This window comes from Gadus macrocephalus, chromosome 8 (assembly GCF_031168955.1).
Source record: "Gadus macrocephalus chromosome 8, ASM3116895v1".
Taxonomy (NCBI): domain Eukaryota; kingdom Metazoa; phylum Chordata; class Actinopteri; order Gadiformes; family Gadidae; genus Gadus; species Gadus macrocephalus.
This window is the reverse complement of record NC_082389.1, coordinates 14,509,056-14,532,843: the sequence shown is the minus strand read 5'-3', so window position 1 is coordinate 14,532,843 and position 23,788 is coordinate 14,509,056. Positions and strand designations below refer to the sequence as shown.

The following is a 23,788-nucleotide window of genomic DNA, read 5'->3' as shown; positions in this document are numbered from 1 at the left end:
ACTTAACAGTCCATGTCCTGTTGCCTTGAGCTCCTCTCCTCTCCTCCACTGTCTCCTTTACTCCCCGTCCCCCCTCTCCTCTCCTCCTCTCATGTCCTCTCCATTTTTCTCCTCCTCACCTCCTCTCACCTCCTCTCCTCACCTCCTCTCCTCACCTCCTCTCCTCCTCTGTCTGCTTCACTCGTCTCCTCCCCATTCCTCTCCTCTTAACCCCTGCAGGACTTTGATGCCATATCACTGATCCCCATTCCCTCCAACGCGTCTCTCCTACTGCTACTGCTCATGTGTCCTAAAGGTCCCGTCCGGCCAGTCCAGAATGCTAACTAGAACATACACTGTTTTAGTGGTTGGGTGAGACACCAACAGACACACACATACACATGTATACGCGCACACTCACATACCCCCCCCCCCCCCCCCACCCCCAAAACACACACACACACAAAATAAAATATGTTTTGCACGTTCTTTGGCTGACCCTCGCCGGACAGGAAGGCAGAGGGAAGGTCAGCACCCAGGGGCGTCTTCGTTGCTTCGTTGCTTCGTTGCTTCGTTGCTTCGTTGCTTCGTTGCTTCGTTGCTTCGTTGCTATGGTTTCTGAGTGTTGCTAGCAAAGCATGTCAGCATTTTTGGCAATGGTGTGAGGACGCCAAGGAGGATAATGTTGTCCACCAAAGCAAGGTCATTAGTCTGTTTATTTACCTGTAACTTATTTATTCATTTAAGGAAAGCGTGAGGCAGTCATCCGATGTTAGTATCGTAGTGTTTCTAGCCAAAGCTAATTTACCACACTTATCCCTAGTGGAGCTTTTGTTTAAAAATAATAATACCAGATTAACATTATTAAAAAGTTTCCCAAAGAAAATTGGAATGAAATAAAAGAAAGAAGACACACAGATAGTACATTGTTAAAGAAACTAAGTATGCAAGCATGATTGTTGCTGTGCTGAATTAGCCACAATTTTGCATTTCTTTTGAAGGCGCCAGTTGGAATCAATTTCAAGAGATCTGGCATTGTGTTCCATAATTGTATGCCTTTTGCTGCAAAATATGTTTTGCATAAAGAGATGGTACAATTGCCCTTTGAAGTTACACGGGTGGTTGACACCAGTCTGCAATCTACTGAGATTGCAATTGACCAATTCAAGTAAATGTAAGGAAATAAAATTAGCAAAACCTAAAATCTTATATTTGCTTCGAATTTGGCAGTGATGATATATTTTCTCTTCTTGTCCAGGACTTTCAAGGCCGGGTTACAAAGACACTATATGGCCTCTATTTGATGACTCCTGAGCCTGGGACCATGCACCTTATGTGCTGGTTAGGGTGATGCTGTATTAATTATAATTAGAGAGAGAGAGAGAGAGAGAGAGAGAGAGAGAGAGAGAGAGAGAGAGAGAGAGAGAGAGAGAGAGAGAGAGAGAGAGAGAGAGAGAGAGAGAGAGAGAGATATGGGGGGGGGGGGGGGGGGGGGGGGGGGTGTTGCTAGGAGACCTTGACATAAGCTTTGTATTGAAGATCAATGCAGTGGCGATCAAATCAGTTTACCTTCTGTCCGTTATGTGTTTGAGAGAGAGAGTGAGAGCGAAAAAGAGAGCGAGAGAGAGTGAGAGAGAGAGAGAGAGAGAGCATGAGAGTGCGCGCGCGTGAGAGAGCATGAGAGTGAGTGTCCTTGCGTCGGCTATAATACCATTGACATCTCCCTCGCTCTAAGCTCAGTTCGTTGACAATTTGAGAAACAGCCAGGGAACCGAACCGATACAGGTCAGCACTGCTGGGAGGCGACAGAGACAAATGACGCTGGAGACAGGATGAATCCAGAGCATTCCAACAGCGGATCCACTGCAGAGAGAACCACTGTGAGTTCCTTGTTAAAGGTCTGGAATTATCCACTCTGCGGGGAGGAAATGGCTGAGGGAAGGAAGAGAAGCGACTGATTATAACTCTAACCCACCGGACACGCTCAAATGCTGTCGGACTCCTGATTGTGCAACCAAGAAAAGGTACTAGAAAGTACCAAAGAAAAGAGAAGAAGAGAAAAGCAAACGAAAGCCAAGACACCAATGTTGACAAAGTCTGGTTTGTTTTTGTCTTGGCTGGAAAGCCCCTCAACCTGCCCTGCGAGAACTCCATTCACCGGTCTGCCGACCGCTCTGGGTAACACGTCTCCAGTGCTGCTCGCTCGGTCGTCAGGTAACACACAGAGAACTATGTGAGCGCAAGAGCCGGCCTGTTTGGCAGTGACATGGGGAGGGTGGCCTCTCGTCCACGTGTCGCTGCTGGACACACTTCACTTTGTTGACGCATGGTTCTTGGGCGGAGAGGCAAGGAGACCCCCGACTTGCCACCTGATGGAAGCAGCAGTGACACGGTTAATAGCTCCACCTCGGGTTGGTTAGAGGGGGGGAAAGCAGCTGGGGGGCTGAGCAGAGGCTGCTCTTGCCTTTTGTCCCTGCTGCTCTCATAGCTTGTTGTCTTCCTCCGCCCCCACTCACTCACACACTTCATTCACATCCTGCTTCGCCAACATTCCTTTGATTCCGCTCCATTGATCGTCAGTTTCTGTTAGTTCAGATTGAGTCAAGTGGCACCCCTCCCACCCCGCTCTGCTAAATCACCCCCTTGCTCTCCTCCATCCATCTCCCCGCTCTCTCTCTGTCTCTGATCTCCCTTTCTCTCTCTCTGTGCTTGCCATATCTCTACCATTGTGTAAACCTCCGATTATTCCAGTCTCTTGTCATCATATCTTCTCAGTCGATTGCCTCATTATTCATTCTGCGAGGCCACTTTCCTGTGCACCTGTCTCGCTCTGCCGTCCCCTGACGTAAAAGAGAGAGGCAAGACTCCCCTCTCCTCCCCCTTACCCTCATCCTATTACTACCACCGGGATTAAGAATCCACTCTATTCTGCATCCGCAATGTTCGCCTCCACCTCCTCCTCCGAGGAGCTGTGGAACTCCACCGGGGGTCCGTCGTGGGACAACCGCTCCCGTTGGAACTCTTCCCTGGGCAGGGAGGGAAGGGGGGGTGTCGGGGGCCAGGAGGATGGGGAGCAGCACCCCTTCCTCACGGACGCCTGGCTGGTGCCCCTGTTCTTCTCCCTGATCATGCTGGTGGGCCTGGTGGGGAACTCTCTGGTCATCTACGTCATTTCCAAACACCGGCAGATGAGGACCGCCACCAACTTCTACATCGGTGAGTGGAGGCAGGGCGACTGGCCACTGCTCGTGATGTAAATATCCCGGGCAGAGTCGTTTGGTTGTTCGACCAGAAAGAGCACGAGTTTTACTTTTTGCGATTTGAATAAAAAGGAAATATTTGGGTATTAAGTTCAATTGGCAGAGTAGACGGGTTGCTTCTGCTTTTTTGCTGAGAACTTAATATCTGAATATGTATATATATATATATATATATATATATATATATATATATATATATATATATATATATATATATATATATATATATATATATCAGTATATTTAAGTAGGTAGGTGTAGGTAGGATGTTAATATTTTTCTCTTTTTCATTTTATTTTGATATAGGATATAATATTTGCTGCTAGAGGCTTCTATGTATTAATCTGCATGATGCAGGATTAGAGTGGTCTGATAACAAGAAATAACCAAATCATACTAAACAGTCCCTGTAGAATATTATTAGTTTTTTCATGCAGTCTTTTACTGCAGGTGTTTCAGATGCTGAGGGACGATAACAAGAACACCCTACTGGGAACAAATCATTATGAGTGACTCCTATTAACCTATTAACCTGTGAACCTATCAAATGAAGAAAATGAACATGTGAGAAAGGTTGTCAAGTTACAAAGATTGATGTCCTGACAATCAAGTCCGGTCCCAGTGGAAGTTTCCCGGCCCATACCTGGTATTCAGGGCATACTGACGTTTGCCGAACGTGATTGATTTTCTAAATGGGTTCTGATAGCTTTCCAACCATATCTGCCACCTCCCCAGAATTCCAATTGAAACGGAGGGATTGATTGTGAAGGTTAATTCAACAAGGTGGCGTCAACGTTGCAATTTTTGCATGTGTGTGCGTGTGTGTGGAAATGTGTGAGTGTGCGTCGATGCATGTTGCATTCACATCACATCACAGTGTACATGATGTGAATTTCTACTTGGAATAATGTTATATGCCAAGGCACTTCCGTATTACACTCACCTATACACTCAAGACTGTTTAATACTCAGAATCATCGCTTCATATACATATCCACAAATAACCTTGACCATGAACATGTTCAGCCTTAAGTCAATGTAGTTTGTCATTTTTCCTGCTTGGAATTTAAACCGTTAATTTCCTGTTTTTAATAGTGTAAATCACATTGCAATATCAGATTGGTAGGGCCCATTCAATCTCTGCTTCCTGCTGGGATAAACTATGCACAGCTGTTCATAATCAGGTGGAGAAGAAATGGTTATCTATAAAGATGTAGATATTGTACAACGAATAATGATTTCCTGCCTTCAGCCAATAAGATGCTCTGAAACATCTGAAAAACAACCGTTAATCATTTGATGAAGCAGTTCTCTGACACAAACAAAACATCCTCACTTTAGCACTTTAGGCAAGCTTGGCTTATTGTGAACACTTAATCACATTGCTCCAATGTGATTCACCAGAAATCTTATTAATCACACATTACACTGATAAAAGACTCTGCCAGGTGGTTGCCTTGAAGCTGGAATATTTATTTTGAGTTTAAACTGGAGACATGGTAGACACATGTGTCCACACATAAATCAACACTTTATAAGAATTGAATGATGATATCCCGGAACACACATCAAATTACATCAACTGTCACTCAGCGGATAACATATACAAACATCTTGATTGAAATGTTTATCTAAATGGTCAGTCGATGCCACAGTAATGTTCTGTTTAAAGTTAGGGGTCAAGCCTTGAGGATAGATGGATGACTGGAAGCAGGAGTGTGTTTGTGACAAACCCTTAATATTTGTCTTTCTTAATCTACAGCAAACCTTGCTGCCACAGACATCACCTTCCTGGTGTGCTGTGTGCCCTTCACTGCCACGCTCTACCCCCTCCCTGGTTGGATCTTTGGCGACTTCATGTGCAAATTTGTCGCCTTTCTTCAGCAGGTGAGAGCTTGACTTTGTTCGAACTCATTTCCTGTTATTTGATACACGATTCATCCTGGGCAATTTCAAACACAAATGTGTGGTGCCTCTTTTCAGCAGGTGTTTTACCCCTAATTATGGAAATACTTCTCACATTTGACCTTGCTGCTCACACTATACAAAGTTGGGATGGGCAAAATGATTCTTTTCCGGGAATCCGTTTTTTCAGTTCCGTTCACTATAATGATTCGTTAGTTTGATTTGTTCGTTTGATTCGTTCGTTAAATCAGATTACGTCATTTGACAATGCTTATAAGTATCGAAACGCCAGCCGTAATTGGGCTGTGCCAGGCCGCACCGAACCGCACCGCACGGTGAAACAGAAAACAGACACGAAAAAAAGTTTCCAGTAACGGTGCGCTCGGAAAACAAAAAAAGCAAATTTCTGTAGCATTTTCATATACGACGCAGTTCGACCATTTCCATGGTAGTTAAACCAATACTTTATGAAAGCATTCAATTGTGTTGTAGAACAAATAAAAAGGAAACGTATGAAGTGCTTGCATGATATTGAAGCCTACAGTGATCGTTAGTTAACTTGTGTGGCGGTGCCTTTCATTTGTTTACCAATGTGCCATGGCAACGCGATTGCTACCTGCTGTAGTACTCTCATTGGCTGAATCTTGAGACATTTTAGACTCAATCAATATAAGGTTGCGGGGAGATGGAGCTCTGTTCGTTTGTATATTTTATTTTCGTGACCATGTTTATGTTTTATGTAAAAAAAAAAATAATAATCAAAGAATCAGTGTTCTTGTTTTGGGAATCAGTTCTCGTCGTTCACCTTCGGGATTCGTTCGTTGTGAATGAATCGTTCGCGACCGACCCATCCCTAATTCAAAGTGACTTTGTGATAATTAAAGGCACTTGTCCATGTGGGACTGTCTTTTATCGCTTATCTCTTTGGTTGTAAATCATTTGGTTGTACAAAAATTAGAACCCCTGCAATTAGTTTAACAAGCTGCACCTGTGCCAAGTGGCAGTTGCACCTCTGTGTTATTGGTTGAGGCTTCCTCATGTAGAACTTAAACACATACTAAATCTAATACAAAATGAAGTCCACTATTTAGAATCAAAGTATTAAAGGGGTTTAAGGTATCCAAAGAGAAATAGTTTTTGCCGCCTTTCCAATATTTACAAATCTTATTAATTGACCCATATTACACAGATGCATGAAAATAAGCAGAAATAGCTGCAAAGTTTGTTTGAACTCAAATATAATTCATAACTAGTCAAAATGGTGCAAGAGTCCAAGAACATCTGTGTTCCAAAATGTTTCCTGTAATTTTGATAAGAACTAAAGATTGACTTCTTTGAAGCTTATTGCTTATTATCTTCCCGGGGAGATCTATTAAATTGAAGACGAGAGGTAGGTTCAAAATGAAGATGGTTGGGGGAGGGAGGGGGGGGGTTGAAACAGTGAAGACGATAACAAGTAATGCATTAAGTGCTGTTTAAACAAAGAATAGCCAGAAGGACTTAATGAACTTCATTCTAAAAAGGGAATGAGCCTTTGAGGTAGGTCTGCCATCCAGACAAGAGAAACGGCAGACACACACACATTTTCACTTCAAGGGGTAGGCTTTCTTTTTGAACACTGACTATAATTGCATTTCGTTTTCTTAAGATAACTACTCTTTGGACTATATAAATCTTGTTCTTTCAGGGTTTTTATAATTTATTTATTATTTAGACCCATCATTCGGCTATCTTTTTTACTGCGTCAGCTTGTGTCACCATCTAAAAATCTTCCATTGCTTCTTTCCCCTCCTTGGGTGCCACGAAATGTGAAAAGGTGGTCCTCTTTCAACCATGTTGTAAAAAATCGTACAACCATGTTGTAAGACCTCCCACTTTTCACATGTGGCTTTGTACTGCTCTATTGATCAGTTTATTATTAGATTAAGAGAGCAAAAGGCAACTAATTGATTTTGATTTGAACGGAACCAAAATTAGCTGTTTCCTTAAAACAAAGTGTAAAAAGAGATAAGAAGCCTTTAGATGATTTTTCCAAGTGTGTTCGCAACTCCCACATATATAATGTCCATACCTATGAATATTAATACTATTATATATAATTTCTGCCAAGTTCATTCCATTAGATGCCAATTAGTTATACACACTGCAGACTTAACCCTCTAAAGGAACTGAATATTTGATCAGACAGAATATGATGAGACAAACATAGTAGCCCATCACAGCAGGTGCAGGAGAGTCTGCTGTCCTTGATGATCCTCTGGTCATCATGGACATCATGGACCTTAACACTCTCTCGCTATATATCAACAAAAATGCAGTACTACTGCAACCTTATCTCAACAACCTCACACATACACAAGGCATTGGATGAAGCATTTGACTCTGTGTCATTCATAAGCAAGAACTATCCGTCCTTTTTCAACTGTTTACATTTTTTAGATTAGTCTGTTCTTATTTATAATGCAATTTTACAAGACAGCGGACTGTAAGGGTGCATTGGCTTCTTCTGATAAAAAAATCTCAGCGCATTGACGTCAACCCGAATGTCAGCCTGTTGATGCACGATGAAACACTTTGATTCTACAATCTGTCTACAGTAAAAGCTTTGCTGTACCCGTGTGGAAATGCCCGAAAATGGATAAGGTATATGCAAAAAGCATGACTAGATTTTTCTCAGCTGCTGTGAAGATATGATTACGAGATGCAAACAGAGAGACCAGATGATTAAGAAGATAACAGACAATTTCATTTTTTAGAATATAAACAACCCCAAATGTAGGCCCACTCCCTCTCAGCCCTTTTCCATCGATGTGTTGCATTCACCTGCCTTTTGAGGAGACATGGGTAGAGCTAAGATAGCGCCATGTGCACGCATGCACGTTACAGTCAAGGTGGAATACCTGAACCAAACAAGGAAGAGACACCATGATTTTTCATAAAGAAACAAAGAGCAGTCAAAGGTCGAAATGATCTCTTAATAGAGGCAGTTGCAAAGTCAACAGATATTTAGCAATTTCTAAAAGATTACACTCAATTTAATCTTGAATCTTACCCATAATATCTCATTGATATACTTTCACTTTACTAGCAATCAACAGCCAATCATTTTTCTATTAATCTATATTTAACTATAGTCGGCTTGCACTTTATTGTATATAATAAAAGAAAATAATATTTCACTTTCAATACCCAGAGATATATTTTTCTTTTACAAAAAAGGATTACAGCCCACGTTCAGTGATGGGCTGGATCCCATTCCATCCATTGAGTCCCAGGTACCTGGCTCATGGTGAATTCATGTGGAAAAATAAACAGATTAGTGCCACAGAAGCACTCGTGTCTAATGCGCAACAGAGTGTATCCTGGCTGCCCATCCATCCTGCATGTCTCTCTCTCTCTCTCTCTCTCTCTCTCTCTCTCTCTCTCTCTCTCCTCTCCTCTCTCTCTCTCTCTCCTCTCTCTCTCTCTCTCTCTCTCTCTCTCTCTCTCTCTCTCCTCTCTCTCTCTCTCTCTCTCTCCTCTCTCTCTCTCTCTCTCTCTCTCTCTCTCTCTCTCTCTCTCTCTCTCTCTCTCTAAATGGGGATACCTGTTGCTGTCAGCCATGAAGCACCTCCGCCTGAAAAGAGAAGAAGAGCAGTCAAACATTATGGAAGAGGAGACGCTTACGTTCTTCTTTCCATTTTAAATGTAAGCTTTGTATATGGCACATACCTGAAAAGAAAACATATATATCATTCTTTAATGATATATATGTCAACGGTTAAATTCAAGACAAAAATGTATGCTACATTTATATTACTTTCATTTGTGTGCATTACACAAATATATATGACCAAAAAATAATAATTAGGTTGTATTTCCTGAAATTATATTATATTATATTATCCAATCCAATCCAATCCACTTTATTCATATAGCACAATTTAAACAAACACAGGGGTTCCCAAAGTGCTGTACAACAAGATAAGAAATATATAAAGATAATAAAAATACACTGCCCACATAACACATCTACATAACATCAACTCATCTACATAACATCAACACGCTTGCCTGGAGTTAAAAGCCAGAGAAAAGAGGTGAGTTTTATGATGGGGCTTAAAAAGAGACAGTGAAGGGGCTTATCTGATGTGCAGTGGCAAATTATTCCACAGTTTTGGAGCTGCAACGGAAACACCTCCGTCACCTCTGAGTTTTACCCTGGCTCTGGGCTCTGTCAGGAGCAGCTGGTCAGCTGACCTGAGAGAGCGGCTGGAATGTAGGGGTGGGGGCAGCTCGGATAGGTGAGGTGGGGCAAGGCATTCAAGGCCTTAAAAACAAATAAGACAATTTTAAAATGAATTCTAAAATCCACAGGCAATAAGTGAAATGTGCTCATACTTTCTTGTGCTAGTAAAAAGACGGGCAGCAGCATTTTTTTACCAGTTGCAGACGAGCAATGGAGGACCCGCTAACCCCCATATAAAGTGCATTGCCGTAATCCAGCCGGGTGGTCACAAAGGCGTGGATCACTATTTCAAAGTGCTGTCTCCGAAGGACTGGTTTAATTTTTGCCAGCTGCCTCAACTGGAAAAAGCTAGACTTTACCACAGCTTTAATCTGGCTGTCAAATTTAAGGTCTGAGTCCACTTTTACCCCCAGATTGGTCGTAATTGGCTTGTGGTACTGTGCTAAGAACCGAGATCAACCAGGGGGGGTCACAGAAGGTAGGACCTGAACCATTCAAGAGCTGTGCCACTGATGCCCACCCACTGCTCCAAACGAGCAACCAGGATTTCATGGTCCACTGTGTCAAAAGCAGCAGTCAAATCAAGAAGTACAAGGACAACACAGTGACCAGAGTCAGTCAAATCAAGAAGTACAAGGACAACACAGTGACCAGAGTCAGTCAATGACGGATTTCCGCATGGGCAAGTGGGCAGGGTTAACCCTAACCCCTGGCCAATGGGGGGGCCCTTGATATACATATTATTTTTTAATTTATTTTTTATTCAAAATTCATTCTTTGGTCATTAAAGGATTAGAATGTTTTTGATTTGCAAAAATAAATACATGACGGAACGTTAATCTCGTAGTGCTTGGTCAACGGAAAATTCACAGTGAAAAACGTGTGCTAAGCGAGTCGGCATAGCGTAAAAGAAGGAAAGAAAAAGACACTAAAGATACTGCCCTGGTTCAACAAATACCGTCCATCTCAACATTTTGACTCATTAATTCATTAGAGGAAGTCAGAAGGTGCTTTTAAACTCATGATATTAACCTGACAGATTCCATGTTCTGCCGTTAAGACGAGCGGCTTGCAATATGCATGCCCGCAGCCGCAGGGTTAGATAATCTCTCTCTCTCTCTCTCTCTCTCTCTCTCTCTCTCCTCTCTCTCTCTCTCTCTCTTCTCTCTCTCTCTCTCTCTCTCTCTCTCTCTCTCTCTCTCTCTCTCTCTCTCTCTCTCTCTCTCTCTCTCTCTCTCTCTCTCTCTCTCGTCTCTCTCCTCTCTCTCTCTCTCCCTCCAACTTGTGGCATATCCTGGCTTCTGATATTCAGTGTTTTAATTATTTTTCATTCATTATGCATCTCCCCCACACTCATCTCTCCCGCTCACGCTCTCTCTCTCTCTCGGCTGCGCGCTGCATTATAATGTGTGTGATTGTGGATTGCATTAGTTATATGCGACCAAATTCGGTGTGCTAGTGCGTGTATTTGCGTGTTGGTAGGGGTCCATGGCTGGTTTGTGTCCAGGTGGTGGTCATGTTAATCCGTCCTTGGAGTCAGTAGCTAAATAAAAATAAAAGCGCTGATTCTGTGCTGTGCAATGTTTTAAAACCGCATTGGAAAATCTCAATAATATTTTGTTCATTTAAAAAGTCCATTAGCTGGGAATACACAATCTTTCTAAGATTTTAGAAAGAAAGGGCAATTTGGATAAAGGCCTGAAGTTTTCCAAAACGGTAGAATCCAGCCCAGGTTTTTTTAACAACGGATGCACAACGGCATGTTTAAAGTTGACAGGAACCACTCCAGAGGTCAGACTGCTATCACTGCAGTAAATGATGGTCCAACAGTCTGAAAAACCTCCTTAAGAAGTCGGGGAGGGACATCATCCCCCGGAGAGCCTGGGGGCTTCAGATGAACAACAATATCCTGCAAAAAGGATAGGGTCACAGGCTCAAATGAGTCAAAAACAGCTGAGCAGGGGACAGACACTGAAGGGTCAATGGCAGGTGGCGAAATAGGTTGTCTGGCAGATGTGACTTTATCAATAAAGAAGTGAAGAAAGTTTTCACTCGCAGCCGGGGAGGCTTCCATTCCAACTGTCTGTGGTGCATTTAAAGCAGAGTTGATTACTTTAAACAATACACGAGGCTTGTGAGAGTTTAACAGGACAATATCAGAAAAATATTTTCTTTTAGCCTCTTTCACAAAGGATTGGTTATGACGCCAGCATTCCCTCAACATTTGAAAGGACACTTGTAATTTGTCCTTTTTCCATTTTCTCGCAACTCTTCAACATTCCTGTCTGGCAACACGGGTTGTTTCATTCAGCCAGGGCTCCACCTCTGACTTGGTTTTAATGCTGTCTAGCCTTTAATGGAGCCGCAAAGTCTATGGCAGTTTGACAGGTGTCGAGAAACCATGAGTTCAGAGCCTCAGTATCCTTATACACAAATGCAGGGTAGACACAGTTTTGACTGAAAGCACTAGTAAAGCGAGCAGCAGTGGAAGGGTTAATAACCTGACATCGGCGAGCGGCAGTGCGAGGTTTAACTGTTTGACAGCAAACAGTAGCTTCAAACAGCACAGGCAAATGGTCAGAGAAAAAAGCGTCACAGATCTCCAGATTAACAACAGGCAAACCATTAGATAAAACAAGATCAAGTGTGTTCATGTGTAGGCCCAATTACAGACTGCACAAGATAAAACGTGTCGATGATTAAAAATTCTCGTGCCAATCGGTTCTCAGGGCAACACACGTGAATATTACAATCTCCAACAATAATAACCCGGTCATATTTAGGCATAATATCCGCCAAAAACATATACAAATCTGTTAGAAAGTCTCTGTTATATTTGGGAGGCTGATAAACCACCGCACACAACACTGTGTGAGAATGTCCCAGCTCAAACAGACTTAGTTCAAAGCTGGTGGTGGATGGCAGCAATATCTGTTTGCATTTTAAGTCACTCTTAAAAACAGTCGCAATTCCTCCAGCTCGGCCAGACGTCTGGGGAGGATTAAAATAGCAGCACTCGTCAGGTAAAAGTTCTGTGAAGACAGTGGACTCCCCAGCACAGTTATAAAAATAAGTCTCTAAACCAAAACTATATACAACCCATAGAGAAATCTATGGGTTGATTATGAATTACTTTCGTTATAATGCCAATTCTAAAGCGACTTTATCTTGTGAACATGAAAGCAGATTTCAATGGTTGCATAGACAGTACAAATATCAAGATCAGGGTATACACTGACAGTGTTCATATCAATAGCATGATGTTGAGAAGCAAAATGAAAAGTTATGCCTATTTCCACGAGAGTGCACTACCCCATTCCCCCACCCCCCCCACAATATTGCATTAAACGAAAAATGTCGAATTGTCCTAAAAGGGGTAGGGGGTCATCAAAACATTAGTGATCTAATTACCATATAAATTGCAGTGAGAGCAGGGCCCCCCTTCACGGCATACTTTAAACAGAGCATGAACTGGTGACTGATGGGAGCTGCGGGAACTCGATTACTCCCTCCCTGTATCATCACATCTATTCTCCCTGCTCTGAATATAATCCCTTTATCTCTCTCACTCTTTCTATAAATATATATATATATATCTATATATATATCTTTCTATATGTCTTGCTCTCCCGGTATATCACAACATGGGTATTAATTATGCTCTGGAGCTTTGAAGGCCTTGAGTGCCACCCTCAGAACTTGGAGAGAGAGAGGAGTGAGACAGACCCGGGGGGGAAGACGGGTTAAGATGAATCCAACAGACCCAGGGTCTTATGGAGGGCAGCTTAGAAATAAACAGAGACCTCGTCATTCTCATACTTGGAGGTCCTAGAAGTGGGAAAAGAAGCATTCATTTTGAGGTGTTCATTTATAAGAGTGGAGGATGTATAGCTCCATACAGCTAATGAATATAGCACTTGATTTGACTATGCAGATGTTGTCAATACCAGCACTGGGACTCTAATACCTTACTAACACCCTCACATGCATACATTACAGAGTGTAGAACTCGTTAGTAAACTCCCAGGCACATGGTGCGGTGAATTGAGATAGAGCCCACTCTCTCTGAGTGCCAATCAAACGCTACCGTTTCCTTTTTCTTAATGAATCATCTATTTTTGTATCTCCTTCCTCTTCTTTGCGCCTTCAATACAGGGCTGGGAACACAGTGGATAACGAGTGCAGTGTATGTGAGCAAAAGGGGACGGGTTGTGATTCAGATGGGAGGCTTTTGAGTTTTTATTCAGATTGAGTAAAGGCAACTGGGCCCGTAGTTGCGTTAAGTAACAGTAGTTTGATCTCCATTTTTGTATCGGACTCACCATCATAATTTACAGCAATTTTGTAAACGCAAAATGGTGTCGATCATAGCTTTAATAGGATGTATTTCCATGAAGAAAAGGTAGGTGTGACATCCTTTAGGATTTGAGTGTTGAAGAAAACACAATGCTGTGTTGTAGCCTGTTGCTAGTTTCTATGCGCAAAGACCATTATAATGTTACAATTATTGATTTATATGTTAATTGTTGATTCCATAAATGGCCTGTAGGGGTGGCCTGTATGATGGATTATTCTCATCCACCGCTTGCTTCACTAATATAAAATCCAACATAGGGAGGTGCTCATGTGCATTCATGTGTGTTAATTGAATATTAATGTCAAAACAGATGGATGCACTATTAAATGAGAACTGTGTCTACAACTCCTCCCACCCAGGTGACGGTGCAGGCCACATGCATCACCCTGACAGCCATGAGCGGCGACCGCTGCTACGTCACTGTGTACCCGCTCAAGTCGCTACGTCACCGCACGCCAAGGGTGGCCATGATCGTCAGTGTCTGCATTTGGATCGGTGGGTTCACGCTGTCCTCTGGGCGTACTATTCAGTTATATACTGACAGCAATGGGAGAAGCTTTATAAGAAGTAACAAGTGAATTATAGAACAGTCCCTGAAAGAATAAGTCAACCTTTGTTTACATATCAATCTGTCTCTTGAACCCTCTCCCATCGTAGGTTCCTTCATTCTTTCCATTCCCATCTTCCTGTACCAACACATCGAGGAGGGCTACTGGTATGGCCCCAGGCAGTACTGCGTAGACAGGTTCCCCAGCAAGACGCACGAGAGGGCCTACATCCTCTACCAGTTCATAGCCGCCTACCTGCTCCCCGTCCTCACCATCTCCTTCTGCTACACGCTGATGGTGAAGAGGGTAGGGCGGCCCACCGTGGAGCCAGTAGACAACAACTACCAGGTGTGGAAAACCTCAACTCAACCCTAAATGCAGCTTGACGATGCCCAGCGGTAGCTGTGCAGATGCAGATACGGTTGAGATATATCCTCCAAACTGAAAATCAATTTGGTAGACACAGTTGTGGAGTTCCTCTGCAAGGCAGAAGAACTAACCCTTTTCCTCTTCTCTCGTTCGGTCCACTGCTCTTTGCCCCTGATCTCTCTGATCCTCCCCAGGTCAACCTGCTGTCGGAGAGAACCATCAGCATACGGAGCAAGGTGTCCAGGATGGTGGTGGTGATCGTCCTTCTGTTCACCGTGTGCTGGGGTCCCATCCAGTTCTTTGTCCTCTTTCAGTCCTTCTATCCCCAGTACCAGCCCAACTACGCCACCTACAAGATCAAGACGTGGGCCAACTGCATGTCCTACGCCAACTCCTCTGTCAACCCCATCATCTACGGCTTCATGGGGGCCAGCTTTCAGAAGTCCTTCAGGAAGACCTTCCCCTTCCTCTTCAAGCACAGGATCAGAGACAACAGCACGGTGTCCCGGACCGCCAACGCAGAGATCAAATTTGTGGCCGCGGAAGAAGGGAACAATAACAATGTCGTGAGCGGGATTGAATGAACGGATTGCTGGAAACCGATAATTATTGAGAACATTAGTACTGCCTTCATATTCCGGTATCCTTAAGGCCTCGGAGACTTACTAATAGGAGGCTAACTTTGGTTAAAAGAGACTTTTGCGGCTTTTGAACCGCATATCCTGACCTCATTCATGGATCTCGTTTTGTCTGCTCTGTGAACATTAGACTGGTCTTATTTGATAGTGGATGTTGGTCCTGACCACAACTGTAGTCCTACCGTATGAAAAGTCATGGTCTAATGCTGGATAAAAGAATGTCAAGTGCTTTTCTGATTGACATTTCTCACACACATTTGTATTTGGTCTATTGGCCAAATACAGGACAAAGTGAATCGACGAAGAAAAAGTGTAATGGCACACACATATAGACTTTGGGATCACAAAGGATCACGGGCAACAGAAGCAGCCATAGACGTCTGATAAGGCAAAACAAACCGACATTGTGTGCCCACAGGAAATCCCTGCTAATCCACCTAGAGCAGTGGCCAATTAGACTCATATTTGATAGGCAGCTTGATGGACGTTTCAGATTAATTCCTGTGATACTCACCGGGCTACAATGAATGTAAGACACACAGCTATTACTATAACTGCCTTCAGTGCACAAGCTTCCCATTTGTAATATTTCTGCTGTGTGGAGACTGGGTAATGAGTAGCACTGCTATTTCTTCATTGGAAAGGAAGAAACTCACACACAAATAAAAAAGAAAAGTTGAATTCTGTCTAATTGTCAGTATCAATGTGTGTTTGATGTCCTGAACTTAGCCACTACTGTTTGTTGGAGCTGTTTGTGATGCCAGATAGAGCTTCACAATGATTATATAGCATTCCTGTTTTCTAGAGCTTCAACTCTAATCTTTGATTTTCATCACAATGTTTTTGTCCATTCCCAATTATAAATGGAATGCAGTTGGTGTATGACAGCAAGTTCAACTGTGTGTGTGTGTGTGTGTGTGTGTGTGCGTGTGTGTGTGTGTGTGTGTGTGTGTGTGTGTGTGTGTGTGTGTGTGTGTGTGTGTGTGTGTGTGTGTGTGTGTGTGTGTGTGTGTGTGTGTGTGTGTGTGTGTGTGTGTGTGTGTGTGTGTGTGTGTGTGTGTGAGTGTCGGGGGGCTGATATGGCTGATATGGGTGATGGGTTGCAGTTTTCTTTGCTATTCAGTTTGTCACCTTATTTGTTATTTCGGTCTTCGCTATGTTGAACACAACACCGCAGTTCTTCTGACCAATCAGTGTCCTATGAGGAACAAGGTGATATGTGACAGGCTTTGATAGACAGATGGTTTATCCAATCACCTGCCAATTATTGTTTGAAAGGGCCTTCTCTTAGATGGTTCTGTGTAACAAACCATTCATATGGGGCTTCAGGTTAGAGGAACCCCCGGTATAGAACCCAAGGACACTCAGAATCCTCCAGACTAGGTGCATCCACCCAGTACAGTTCTACTCTCTTTAATTAGAACATTTTGGTGTTCTTTAATGAGAACGTTTTTCCTGCACATTTTTCAAGTATTTCCTAAAAAGATAAATTATAAAATAATTGTCTGTTGAAACTGTAGACAAAAGCTTACAAACGATGAATGTTAAATGACATCCCTCAGGGTTTCCAAGCCCCAAGCTAACTGAAGGTTGTTATTTCATTTGAATAATTTTCATCAAAAAAACAACACCTTGCTATTAGACTTAGTCATTTGGATTGACTTGAAATGTTTCTAAGTGCATTCCGGACATGATCGTGATGGGACTATTGTGAAAATGTGGCTAGCATGTTATTCTAGTTATGTATTTGTCTTTGTTACTTGACATTTCTAGTTAATATGTAAATGTGTGTGTTGATAGCTGTCTCATTCATTGGGACTTAAAATTAAAGCTTAAAATACCTCTTTGTGACAAACCTTTTTTATCATATACCTCCACAACGAAAGTGTGATGCTATGACGTGTAACGACAACATGCAAATAAAGTTTATTCATTTTCCCATATACGTTTTTTTCACAAAGTGTGTCTGATTAATTTACTGATTATTTAGTCCTAATACTTTGAGTAGGTAGTCCCGCTACCAATGAATACTAATAACCAGAATACCCATCCATAAATATAACTGAAAATGTAATGAAATTCAAATAACTAAAGGATATTTTTAAAAGGTTTTCTCTTAATTCAAAGACACATGTGAAATTAACGATTTCAGTTGCTGATTGTGGAAAATATAAAAAAAAGAATCTGTGAATAACTCTGTGATTGAGTGGGAATTGGATGGAACTAAGATTAGGCATCTGTTCTATAAGATCTTCTCTATTTACTAGAGATATAAGGTAACGTATGCATTCCATATGAATCTCATGTTAACTGATTGCATTTCAGGCATTTGTCTGATGTTTTCCCCAGTAGGATTGTTTGTATTTCTAGGAGCCCGACAAATTGTGCGTATCAAAAGTGATCATTTTGAGATGGAATGAACATGGTGTAAGCAGGATAATTTAGCAATTTAAACAAAGGTCAAATACAATATGTATAATCTTTTCCAATAAAGGGACAGCCCAGAGTGGTTACAATAAAGGTGATGTATAAAGAATCCAATAACATGTCCCAAAGATAATAGGGAAAATCCTCCCTTCTTCTCTTATTCTTTAGATACTGAAATTGCTTATCCTAGGTAACCCAAAACATATAAAAGCCGTCTTCAAATGGCTCCCCACTGGCACATGTATTTTTCAGTCAACACAATATTAAATCAAACAGAAACGAAAGCATGCACATTGCACACCCCCTTAGATGTTCTTGAGTCCAGCCCATCTGAGGTGTATGATGATTCGGTGTGCATGCGTTCTAGATTTAACCAACAAACTCAACCTTGTCGATGCAGTGTTCTCCTCAACCCGTTGGAGAAACTGTAGATTTTCATGAGATTCATCAAATGGCTCTTTACAAATGAAAGAAATTTGAAATGAAAACAAATCGCCTCAATCAAAGCACAAAAGCAATGAAAAATTGAAGGCATACAAAAGCTGCTTTTACACGCAGATAACCACCCTTTAACATTTAGTCATTGTTTTTGTTTGTGTTTTTCTGTTTGTCAGTTTGTCCCTCTTGTGTAGGTCTACTGTTTCCCCTCACAATGATCGCCAGAAACAAACAACAATCATTGATATCTATTTCTGTCTCTGCAGCTCTCCACTAGAGCCTCCTATTGTTTGCCCCAAATAACAGATAAGCGTTATTGCGATTGCGGGTATGACGAGGGAAAGAACAAAACAGACCCTTCAGTCAGATGCAAGTCACAAACGTCAGGTAGCCTACGATGGTCCTGTTGCACCTATAAGCTACAAGCTATAAGCTAATTCTTCACTTATAGCTACAACCTTGTGATGTGAAGGAGCTGTTGGAGGAGAGCCTGATCAGAGAGCAGGATGTAAAGACTGACAAAGGGTTGTGCTCTCTCTCTCTCTTGCAGTGACGCCGGTCCGGGTGCTTGCAATCCTAGGGGTTACGATCGCAGAGGTTTTGAGGACACAAGATAAGGGAGTGTTGTTGTATGTCATGTCTGTTGAGGATGGCACTCTGTGTCCCCTCCACCTCTTTAATGAAGACTCTTTATAAACCTCTGGTTCCTTCATTCAAGAACCTGTAAAGATCTGCAAGCTTCAATGTATTTACACGCACACACACACACACACGCACGCACGCACGCACGCACACACACGCACGCACGCACGCACGCACGCACGCACGCACGCACACACACACACACACACACACACACACACACACACACACACACACACACACACACACACACACACACACACACACAAACACACAGTTGCACTTGCTGTCATGCACCAAAAAAAAAACACATAGAATTGTGGCATGCTTAATAATATTTGGCAGTATCCATAACACAAGTGTGTATGCAACGCACATAGACCATATAAAATACAAAAACTAAAAGAGTCTACATAACTAATTTGTATCATGTTTTGGATTAGTGTTTTTCTCCATTTCTTGCATCCCCAGTTTAAGACAGTAGACATTTCCATCCTCTTGAAATCCTAGCTGCACATTTATTGCAAATAGAAACAGTCATCCTCTGCCCCTGTGAATACGTTTTAACTGGTGATGGCGTGTTTGCTGTTTTGCACCCTAATCTACTACACCAACACTGTGTTGCTCTACTTGACCAACAAGCTTAGTCATGTTGTTCACGTAGCTTATAATATAGATTATATACATTTCATTACCAGCTCAAGTTAGAAGGCCAGTATGGTTATTGACTACCAATAGGTACCAATTGATTAATTCATCAGACCAAACCATAGAATCTCATAAGGCTCTTAATCATCCCACAACAGTCATGTGCAGAAAACATGATTTTAAATCCATTTATATTGAAAGCTACTTATGGGCAGTCTATTCACTTCCAGTGTAAACCATAATTCACTGACTAAGTGGTACTATAATTATGGCTGACCTTTTTCAGGGAAACATGAACGGAATAATTCCCCATAATTCCCCATGAAATGGCATTAGCATGCTTTATCTTTTAGACCCAGTACCAAAATATTTATATGCATGTTCATTAAATTTAGCAATGAAGTGATCAGATCTAAAGTCAATACCTAATCTTTGCCAAAATATCAATATGTGTATTCACTTTGTTTAGCAATGAAGTGATCAGACCCAGAATCAATACTTCTACACAAAAATAGCAATATGTATATTCACTAAGCTGAGCAATGTAATGATGAGTTAGTATGGCTATTTGTGTGCAATTTACCTGGCTAGGGATACTCTAATATTGATCTCTATTGATCTTAGCAAGCATTTAGTAAGCTTTTACTTACTAGGTGAGTGACTAACTAACTGTGCAGAGGATCCATTATATTCTCTATTTAAATAACTAAACCCCATTTTAACATTAATCAAAGGAGCAGCTTCATAACATACAGCAGCAGTGGCCCTTGAACCCTCTATGGGCCGAGTTGACTCAGTGACTAAAGTAGCATCTTTGCTACAAAATATGCTGAAATAGGCTATTGTTTAGCAAGCATAAGGTGAAGGAATGGTCTCCCCTTTTAATATATAATAAGCGTAACAAAACACAATGTTATCCTTACAGATTGACATGTACTGGCTAACAATAACTACAATCAGAAGTCAAGCATTATAAACTATCATGTAGGCTATGACATCTCTGATTTGTAAAGAGTTTTTATAGGTAAGTAAATTCAGTTTTACCTATTCGATACCAATATATCCTCATACAACTTTGCTCTAAAGTTGGCAGAAAAATATATTCAAATTCATCTTCATTGTCATGGAAGATGAATCAGGTTGCATTACACAAAAAATGGTACCTCTAGGAATGAACATCAATTATTCCTCTGTACGCAAATAATAAATGGACACGTTGATGCTATGATTGAAGAATTAATAAACTCAAACATCAATAGTGTTTCAATGTTTTGGTCTATTCTCTGTAATCTGTCTGGATATCATATCATGGTTGGCTGTCCTTCATAGGGATTCAGAATGGAGTCATTATGTATTGCTTCAATGCTGCAAGAGATGACAAAAGCTGTTGATGAGAGAGAACAGGAGCAGTCTGAGCATCACAAAAAACTGTGATAACAAACAACGTGAGGTCATAACAAGAGCACTTTCAATGATAGCCTTGTAGTAGTTTGTTCAGGGTGTGGTTTAGCAAAACTCTCCCTCTCCATGTCATCAAGCATGCAGTCATTTCTAATAGCATCTCCATTATTGTTATAGGGAGGTCTGATAAACAGCCATGCGTCTCACAACAGTGTCAATGTCTGAAACCTTTACTTGTTCTTCACTTGAAGATACATTGATGTTATCCATACTGATAGTTTTGCAATCATCAAGTCATGTTGTGATGACATCCTGAACACAAAGGCTTCAAAGGAATCTACAACAACGAAGACGATGCAACTCTCTTTCTCTATGGCCCTGGCTCTACTCTGGTGCAGTAGTTTGACGTCGTGATTGCCCAGCAGAGGGCTGGTTAAGCCCTGTGGTTAAGCCAAGGGAGACAATAATGGCTTTGAATTATTTTCTCTATATATCGGCTAAGATGGAACAATAATTGAACAATAATACATAGTGATACAAATTTCAATCAAAAAAATCGGCAGATCATTTATTGGACCCAATATTTTTAGTGCAACCCTACCAAGGATGCATCGGATGGTGACTTTGGCGATTTGCTCATCACGATATACCTAATAATATAAAGTTTGGCATTAGGGCAGCAGAGGACATATTTGTTTTTTTATTTATTCGAAATAACGTTGTTCTTAAAGTTATCTGATAACATATGGCATGAAAGTTGCATGTTCATTCTTAAATGAAGCATGTTGAGAAGATGTTTTCCGTCCTTCCAGAATCTGCTTGATTTGCTTTTTGAGGAAATTCTACTGTAAGCCTGTAATTACGTAGCTCATTGATGTCTGTTTAGCCAAACATTTAGCATGACATTTGATTGAAAAATATATTTTTCAATATACCGTAATAAAATAAAAAGATGATTGCCTAATATAACATCATTATTATTATATTATTCAACAAATATGAATGTAAGTAAAGCTGAGGTTAGGGTCGCTGCCAAATTCAGAAACACACCAGTCTCAAAAGTATGGAAATGTGGTCTGTGTTGCAAACCTGACAAACTGATCTTCTAAGAGAGTCAATAAGAGTCAATCTCCAGGGGCGTTCTCGCAAGGCCGTCCATCCTTGGTATTGAGAAACTGAATGTTTGGCTGCCACACTTGTTTGGGTAACTACCCAAACAAGCGGTTCATGGTAAGCTATCACACCGTGAGCTACAACTAGTCTGTGGGCGCTCAACAAATAATCTCGTTAAAGCAGGTCTCACACTGATACCATCATAGACCTCGGCTGAGACGGCCAATGCCCGGGGGGGGCGAGAATAGAAAGTAGCACCGAAAAACTCCTCGAACGGCTAATCATAACAGCCGTCACTTCTGGGGAAGAGAACGAGACTGAGGGAACAAAAGGACTGAAAGGTTTTGGGTCATTTTAAAGCACAGTCAGAGACAGTTAGAGATGGGACCAGGAGCATCGAACAGGGCATGGCAGACAATGCCAACCAACGGGTTTGGATGATGGCAGGAGGACTGTGGCCCCCCCAGCAACCCCCCCTGGAACCGGGGCCTCGCTGGGCTCCAGGCCCTCCACCTGAGGACGCTGCCATGTGGCTGCTCTGCCTCTGCACTTGGCGTTTGGGTTCAATAAGGAGTTTGGTAGGTTTGTTTACTACATCTCTTATTGTACATAATAACCGTGATAATTGCTTGTAAAAGACATGCAAAAAAACACTTTCTGAACATTTGGTCATTCAGTTAAATTACAAATGAATAATTTATAATCATAATGATGCTATTTTTTGATTTCATAATCCTAAATCCCAATCATAACATGAACTATTTAAACAATATATTTATATATATTCACTATTTTTTGATGGTGATGGTTTAGAAGTGGTTCAGTAAGGGGATCTTTTCAACAGGTTCTCTCCATGTTGCCTGATGGCCCTGCTGCTGCTTCCTTTGGTCTTTGGTTTGTTTGTGTGTTGGTTCAAATAGGAGAAGTCAGCCAACGGCTTCTCTTTGACTGGGAGTTATCATTATGCAAACGCAGTTTGCACTATTATTACCAACTGTTATGCAGGTTGTTGAAATTGAACACATTTCAATCTGATTCCTGCACAAAACACACAAATACACACAGACACACACACATTCACAAACAAACCCCACATTTGCATATTATTCACCTATTCAACAATAAATGAAAAAAACATCAAAATGGAATAGAATAAATATTTCTTGTTATTACGACAACTCCTCCTGTGTTCTGTCCAGATTTGGTTTGCCTTTCGGTTCCCCTGGCGCAGTACGACATATTACAGCGGCCAGCAAGTCGCTCTTGAGAAGGCCGTTTAGCGTGTGCTCATGTGTAATCTAACCAAGATACACCGTGGTGAGAGTGGACGTGAGCACAACGCGCTTGGCAGGAGGGATAGCTTCTCTAAATGTTCTACTCGAGTAGCAACAGTAGCAACGTGCTACTGAAGGACTCGTCATGAAAAGAAGACAACAAAGGGGACGAGTGCGGACTACAGGAGGCTCCGGTAGTACGGGAGGGGGAGCCTGCACCCGTTCGCACCAATGGAAACATGGGGGACTGGTCAGCTGCTTTAGGTTCCTTGGGGGTGGACATTAACACAAATACCTGGTGGTCAAATCAGCAAAGAAAAGTATCTTCTCCCGGAGGAGACTGAAGAAGTATGGTATGGACCCGACTGACATCTTTTGTGCCAAGGAGTATTCAGTTGATTACCAGGTTGAATTCAGGTAGAGAGCCATCATGAAGTAAGCACTATGCACTTTGAATGTTTATGTTTATGTTTATTGTCTGTTTGTATTAGTTTGTCATTTTGCCTATCATTGTCTGAGTCTGTATGTACTTGTACTTATATGTGCTGTTTGTGCTTATAT

At 41.7% G+C, this 23,788-nt stretch overlaps 1 protein-coding gene and 1 long non-coding RNA gene across 2 annotated transcripts in view; both read left to right on the top strand.

Annotated features, from left to right (window-relative positions):
- Positions 1–1,523: 1,523 nt before the first annotated feature.
- Positions 1,524–17,229, top strand: kiss1ra (KISS1 receptor a). Its single transcript, XM_060059337.1, has 5 exons — positions 1,524–3,195; positions 5,002–5,126; positions 14,089–14,224; positions 14,387–14,625; positions 14,841–17,229. Exons 1-5 carry the CDS (start codon positions 2,919–2,921, stop codon positions 15,228–15,230), a joined length of 1,167 nt encoding a protein of 388 aa, XP_059915320.1. The 5' UTR covers positions 1,524–2,918; the 3' UTR covers positions 15,231–17,229.
- A 5,952-nt stretch (positions 17,230–23,181) lies between these two features.
- Positions 23,182–23,788, top strand: part of LOC132463302 (uncharacterized) — a 2,123-nt gene continuing 1,516 nt past the window's right edge. Inside the window, exon 1 of the long non-coding RNA XR_009527003.1 lies at positions 23,182–23,644. This is a non-coding gene — a long non-coding RNA (uncharacterized LOC132463302). The remainder of the gene's footprint in view (positions 23,645–23,788) is intronic.

Bases quoted from the DNA above. Each gene is read 5' to 3' on its own strand.
- kiss1ra (XM_060059337.1), top strand. From the start codon at position 2,919: ATGTTCGCCTCCACCTCCTCCTCCGAGGAGCTGTGGAACTCCACCGGG. The intron at 5,127-14,088 runs GTGAGAGCTTGA...CCTCCCACCCAG, and splicing joins TTGTCGCCTTTCTTCAGCAG to GTGACGGTGCAGGCCACATG. The intron at 14,626-14,840 runs GTGTGGAAAACC...GATCCTCCCCAG, and splicing joins CAGTAGACAACAACTACCAG to GTCAACCTGCTGTCGGAGAG.